The sequence below is a fragment of the Pteropus vampyrus genome, unplaced genomic scaffold (assembly GCF_000151845.1).
Source record: "Pteropus vampyrus isolate Shadow unplaced genomic scaffold, Pvam_2.0 Scaffold140, whole genome shotgun sequence".
Classification (NCBI taxonomy): Eukaryota; Metazoa; Chordata; class Mammalia; order Chiroptera; family Pteropodidae; genus Pteropus; species Pteropus vampyrus.
The window spans coordinates 2,063,682-2,070,965 of record NW_011888921.1 but is presented as its reverse complement, the minus strand read 5'-3'; the positions used below and the strand labels follow the sequence as shown (position 1 = coordinate 2,070,965).

The 7,284-nt window shown below is 38.2% G+C and overlaps 1 protein-coding gene across 1 annotated transcript in view; it reads left to right on the top strand.

Moving 5' to 3' along the window:
• Positions 1-7,284, top strand: part of DBX2 (developing brain homeobox 2) — a 53,012-nt gene that overhangs the window by 4,447 nt on the left and 41,281 nt on the right. The window contains exon 2 of the mRNA XM_011368333.1: positions 1,762-1,820. Within this exon, the coding sequence (XP_011366635.1) occupies positions 1,762-1,820 (59 nt within the window). The remainder of the gene's footprint in view (positions 1-1,761; positions 1,821-7,284) is intronic.

The window sequence follows — 7,284 nt, the reverse complement described above, 5'->3', positions numbered from 1 at the left end:
GAGTCAGTATGTGCTTTGGTACACTTTCTTTTTCTTCTCACAAAAAGTCAGAAATGTTTCAGATAGAGGTTACTCTATCAGCTTGAGACCAGGAATGAATTCTATGTAGAGGAGAGCTATAGTCCACTGAACATGCATATAAATTTGTACTGCTTTAAGCCAATATGATTCTGGAGTCTTGTGTTACTGGAGCATAACCTAGCCTATCCCTGTCTTTGAACATATATATATTTGAAAAAAGGATAGTAAAACCTTACATTGCTAGAATGTTGAGTAGGAGAAGGCTATTTTGAATTAGTAAGAAGTCAGAATTGTAGAACATTTTAAAGAAATCACACTTATTATTTTTAAATATAACAAGAACCCTAAATAGAAAACTAATTAGTAGTTACATTCTATTAGAAAGATGAGACATTGGGAGAATCTACCTGATTAAACAATGCGATCTGTACATGCAATATTTCAATGTAAGAATAAATGAAAGATGTCGGTGTATCAGTCATTTAAATGGTGTGCCATTTAACAAATTCATTGCTGAATGACTGGTCAAGGTGTTTAGGCTACAGGAAAAAATGTGTAGCTAGAGCAGAGGTGTTGGAATGGGGCTGGGGGAGATTAGTAGATGGAATGATAGAGTAAAATATACGTACAATTTGAAAAAATGGATGGTATTTGAGTAATGTAAAGAATGTCACTTGAGATTTATACATATAGTAGACTGTAAAGCAAAATTTACTTCAGAAAATGTGTAATATTACTACATTTTCCAAATAAATTAGAGCTGTGAAATCCAGCAGAGGACTGGGGGAACAGGAAAAAACTCTACGGGTTAATTTTTGTTTATTTGTATAAACCGCTTATATTTTGCATGAGACAAATTCTCACCAGAGAAATGACACTCCAAAGCAAGGAGATTAACACACCTAAAGTTGGTTTGGAGAGTCTGGATTCATAGCCTTAGAGCAGAGCTTCACAAGGGATTAAGTTGTCTGTGTGTACTTCATAATTTTGGCAGTAGATGTAACAAACTTAATGTTTATGCGAAGGGACTATTTTGGTGTAAACATTGGGGAATTTGATAAAATTCATAATGCAACGTGCATCCTATCCTCCCTTTTGTTCAAAGCTGTAATTCAGGGCAAACCAAAAAACTTTGTAGGATTTCAATACGAATGAGAGGCCCCTGTGACTTTGAGGACACTGAGATAATGAGAAATGGTTGAAAGGACTCTGCTGCTCAGCAGCATTCAGAGTAATTTCCTCAAAATCTTTCAGTAGTCGCACATTGCACTTCAGGCCAAGCGGTGCAACTGGGAAGTGGTTAGAAACGATCAATGAGCAAGTAATGCCAAAGAAACTGAATGGCCTGGGAAGAAACTGGGAAGTCTCCCAGTTACAGAAGAAAGTCAGTAAAATAGGGCTTGAAGGTAGAATGCAGAGCACGGAGACAAACAATGCTTGAGGCATGGCAAAATAATACATAAAAAGCCCAAAGAGCCAGCCAGAAAAGACATGTGCAGGAAAAGTAGGACAAGAAGAGCATGAGTCCTGCCAGATCAAAATCAAAAACATATTTATAAATGTCTTTCAGAAATGAGCCAGATTTTTAGAATTTATTTCAAAAACCCGAGAGTATTTGGGGATGAGGTGAGATGGAGGGAATGGGAGCATATTTAAGAAAGTGCAGAATTGTATATTAGGTAATGATTATTGAAGTCGTTGAATATTCCTCTTAACATATTGTTGTACTTTCCTTTAAAGGTATATATTTTCCCCTCTCATTCGAGGATTAGGACGTAATCAGGACAAAGCTCTGAGTTGTGAGTGGGTGTCAGGCTGCGGAGAGAATCTCGAGTTATCAGCTATTGGGAATTGTTTGTTTCCCCGTGAGTAACTGTGCACCAGCCAGATTTCCAGTGATTACTAAAAAGGCCACACTGCTTCCCTTGAACCTTCCCCTTTCAGTTGAGAACAGAACCTAGCTCCTCATGATCACATTTTCTTTTTAAAGATATAGGAGAGATCACCAATTCATCTTAGAGTTCGCCATCTAGAGTCCATATTATGAGGACTGTGAGAAGGATTCTCTTTCTACCAAGCACAGATATTCTCCTGACCAAAGGGAAGAATTTAGCTGGTCATGGAGGAATGGAGCTTCTTCAGACTCCCTTAGAGAAGTCCAATTCTTAGTGAGACTACTGTAAGCATATGTGTTTAAAATAAAAAAGATGTCCCTGTTTTCTTTTTTCTTTTTTTTTTTTGGTATTCATTACTTATAGACCTTAAGAGGCACACAAAATGGATACACATACAACAGAACCATCAAAATAAACATAAAAGATCTGAAGTCAACTAAGGAGAAATATAGGCTAAGAAAGTTACTGCAATGGAATTCTAAAATTAGCTCAACTTCTTGGCATTCAAAAGAAGTCAGGGAACACAATGGGTTATATCGTTCTTAAAATCTGATAAAACCAAGCACACGGATTCCTTGGGAGAAACAAGACCTCCCCAGATTCCAAATTCACAGAACAGATTCTACCTTCTAGGTATCGCTCAAATTCTACTGCTTCTCTCCATCACTGCTGTCACAAACTCAAGCCCAAACTCCCAGCATCTCTTATCTGGATTATTTTAATAGTTTCCAGTCGAAGTATTCTCCAGATCCTTGCATAGTCTCCATACCACAAGAATCATCTTTTAAAATGCAAATATAATCACATCTAATTGCTCTAAGGACAAAGTCTAAAATCCTGAGTGCTGCACACAAGGCACTATCTGGCCCCAGGATACAATTCTAGCCCGATGACAACGTACATCTAGGCATATGCTTTGCTTGGCAGACTCTCTCCTCTTCCCTACCTCCCCTCCTTCTTTCATAGCTAACTCACATTCCTTATTATTTTATACCTGGCTACATAATAAGTTTTTACCAATCTGACCTGGAAGGTATTTGTGTTTGCGAAGATGCTCTTTCTTTTGGGGCCAGATCTCAGCATAGGTCAAAGTGGTTCTTTAAGGAATGAAAACATTGCAGTGAAATGACCTGAGCCTCTCTGGTCATTCACAATTATTAGGTTCTTTTTCATAAATATCAGTTGTTTCTAATAGCTAATTAAGCAAATCGAGCGATACAGAGCCACCCTGTAACCCCACTAGTAAGCGTGAAAGCAAGTATTAGACTGAATTCTTGCATATAAACATTTATATGCAAGCAGTTACACATATAATGTCATATAATATGTTTTGTAAGCTCAATGATGCCCATCTCTGAGCCCTTTCAAGTTCACACCCTACATGAAAGATTCACTTGAGGAAATGTGACAGTGTTCCAGTCCCTGAATGCTGCTGACATCATAGTTGGGTTTAGGCAATGAGTTCTCTATAAGTTAGTGATAGAACACAGGATTGGTTCAGAATTAAGCCTTAAGGATTCATTCTGGAGAATACCAGCTTTCATGTGAAGGTGGGAATGCTTTCCTCCACATCTTAAATATCACTTATTTGTCAGGTGAAAAAATAATTTATAATGTCTGTTGTGCTAACCGAAACAGCCTCCAGTGTTAACTGAAGATAAAGATAACTTTGGGGAAGGCAGTCTCCTGCATGCAGTCTTTCATCCTCAGTGGGCTGCATAAAAATGGGCCTCGGATCTAAAACAATTCCTTACCAAGAGGTAAAGAGCCCACACAGCCTGAGCTGAGCTCATCACCTCTTTTGCTCTGTCAAACACCCCATCTTTCTTTTCCCTTCTGTCTCCTGTCTGTAGTGAGTACCTCTGTTCTCTCACGAATACTTTCATCTCTTCTCTAACCCTCTCATTCCCTTTAGCTTTTCTGTTTCTTCAACCTTTATTTACCCACTTCCTTATCTTCTATTGATCATCTATCATCCGCAAACTGGTTTCTGCCACTCTTCCTCAGTAATAAAAGGCTCTTGCCCAAGTTATTAAAGATACTTCTATTAGTCTGAGGCATTTACAGAGTCAGTATACTAATTAAGGTAGGTAAAGATATGCTGGGAAAACTAATTCCTAAATCTTAATGGCATTACCTAATGAATGTTTATTTTTTGCTCGTGTCATGATTTACTCATGAAGATATTCATCTTTGTTGGCCTTCCAGGTGGTGATTCAGAGACTTAGGCCATCTCCTGGAGACTTACAGTCCTCAGCCAGACCTCTGCATCTGGCAGCTGAAGAACAAAGAGTGTGGAGGACTGTGTGTATTGTTAGCATGGGTCAGAACTAGAGGAGAAATATATCACTTCTACTCATTCCATTGGCCATATACAGCCTGAAAGGGAGGCTGGGAAATGCATTGTAGCTGTTTGTCCAGTTGGAAAAAGAAACTGCTGAGCATACAGCAGTTATTTACCAGAGGCTGCCTTTCTGAAACTTTCTCTCTTTTGTCTTCTATAAGATCATTCTCTTGGTTTCTATCTTCAGATCTTGACTGCTTGTTTTCAGTCTCCTCCTCAGCTCCTCCTTCTTTCACCCATCCCTTAATGTTGGTATTCCCCAGCATTATCTCTTGTCTCTTTTCTTGCTACACGACTCTCCCTGGAAGATTTCATAAACAACCAGAACATCTATCTCCATCTTTCTGTTCATATCCCCATGTAAAAGCTGTTCCTCATTTTACAAGTCCCCATCTAGGTAGGGAGGTATGGACTCAGTCACTAAACTAGAGAACTGGAAATGATCCTTCATTCTTTCCCTTGCCTTTATAACTGCAGTTTCTCAACCACCACACTATTGATATTTAAGACGAGATAATTCATTGTGTGGCAGCTGTCCAGTGCATTATAGGATGTTTAGTAGCATCCCTGTTCTCGCTACCAGATGCCAGTAGCTAAGTCTCCCACCTTCACCAAGTTGTGACAAAAAACAGTTATCTCCAGACATTGTCAAATGTGCCCTTGGGAAGGAGGGGATCATCCCCAATTGAGAACTGCATTATCCAGCTCTATGGAGTCAATCATTGCAATATTTATCCCTGCCATTCCTTTTTCTTGCCATTAATTTTATTAAATGCCACATCATGTTGTGTCTGGGTTTTTCCAATTGCTTCCTATCTGGCTGTGGCAAATTGGCTGACCCAACAGTTATTCTTGACTCAAATTTTCATCTCCACTCTCCACTAAAGAAAAACACAATACTTGTTTTTCAGCCTCTCTCACATGGCTAGGTAACATCATGTGGCATGACAAATCAGATTTGTGAAGAGGTGGACGCTTGAACTTAAAAGGGTTGAAGGCTTTAGAATCATCGGGCTTGGATTGTATTTCAGTCTCATCACTCTGCTAGTTGTGTGGCTTTAAGAAAGTTATTTCTCTCTGCCCCATCAGTAACACTGGTATAATAATAGTACCAATCTTACCAGGATTACTGTGAAGATTAATGAGTTAGTATTTATAAAGTAGTAATATACCTCCCTGAATATAAACACTGGACAAATGGTGTCTACTATGATTGGGGTGATGGCAGTGATGATGTGATATCTCTTTTCTTTGCTAATCGCAAAGTTACTACTTCATATATTATCACCAACCACTATTCACTTTTGAAGACTCAGTTTATGGGAGACATTTTCTGGAAATTTGCCCACACTTTTCCTTCCAAATTACAAGCCCTTTCTCAGGTGTTACTTTTTTTTTTTTCTCACTAGGCTGTGAATGCCTACAAGGCAAAAACAGAAACTTTCTTCTCTCTATATATATTCCCAATACCACAAATGCTTGATAAATATGAAACACTGAGTAAAGTTCTGTTGACTAAATCAATAAGTGAATGGATATTAGTAATACATGCCAACCTTGCAAAAAAAAAAATTCTCTCCTATTTAGCATCAGGTGGGGAGGGTAGACCTTTAAAAGGTTTTGGATATACCTAGGGTAAAGGAAACACTTATCAACCATGTGAATTTTTAAAAGGAAATTTATCTCACTAGCCTGGCCAACTCCAGTCAGCTTTTAAGTAAGTTGAAGCTAGGGACTAAATTTTTCTTAAGGTAAAGAGAAAAACTATATATGTGACACCAAGCTTTGCAAACATCCTTCAAAAACCTTATTTTAAATAAATTCATCTAAATCTGCATTGGAGAGTGGCAATGGGAAGTGTTAATTAACAGAGAAGTTATAGTTTTAACACTCCATTGATATAGAAAGTTTCCAAAATGAAGAGCTTTAAAGTTGCCTTGTGGTTAAAAGAACTTTTAATTACACACACACACATACGTACACACACACACACACACACACACACACACACACACTTTCTTCACCTGTCCAGTCTCTACTTAAGAGACTGTTAATAAACTGTAAAATACTCACATTTCCAGCGGAAAAAAGGAGTAACTATAATCCTAAGTAATTCAGTATTCTCATTCTGGTCTCAACATAACCACATTTGGTTAGACCTTGGTGGTGGTTTTTCTTCCCAAATTTTGTATCCAACCACCTGTCATTTGCCATTTTACCAAACTCCAACTAAGATCCTCTTCTTCTGATCAAAATGCATTAGTCTATTTCTTCTTCAGTGATTCCTAAATTTTTTGGTGGAGGAAGAACTTTTTATTTTGCCAAGTACTTAAAGATATTTTTTGTATTTTTGAGTGCTATGGTAGGATTTCTTTTGCAAGAGTCCTTTCATGTAAGCATATTGCATTCATATTGTTCCTGAAGTTGGCTCCTATGGGACTGGCAGAGATGAAATTGCCACATATACACAGAATTGCCATTCTGTTATGACCAAGATCACCTGAGTGATAGAACTGGAGCATGGATTCAAGCACAGGGTGGAATACTCAGATGCCTTCCAGGCCAAGCAAATATGGTCAAAGGATAAGAAAGGTTAAGGTCAAGTCTAAGAAAGTGACCAGAGGAGTGTGAGGGGACCTTAAGAGGGCATACCAGGGGGTGAAATGATATGAATTCTAGTTTTTTTTTTTAAATAAACACTATAGGGTTTCCATTTAACATGGCTGGGTGACCAACTTATCTGCATTCCTTTCCCAGACTCTTAAAATGACAGTGAAGAAATAAAAAAAGGTAAGAATCCACAAATCCCGAGAGGAGATACTAGCGGAGAACAGTTTTAAGACAAAGCTGAGAAGACAAAGTAAAGTGGAAGAAAGTAACTTAGTTCTTCAAATGGAAGAAATTACAACCTTTGGAAGATAAGGGTTGGGAGTACCAACACTAAACGGTGGAAATTACCAGTATTTTCCTTTCCCACAGCCAGGACACTCTGTCTGAACTTACTCTTCAAAGAGTTCCCTGTGA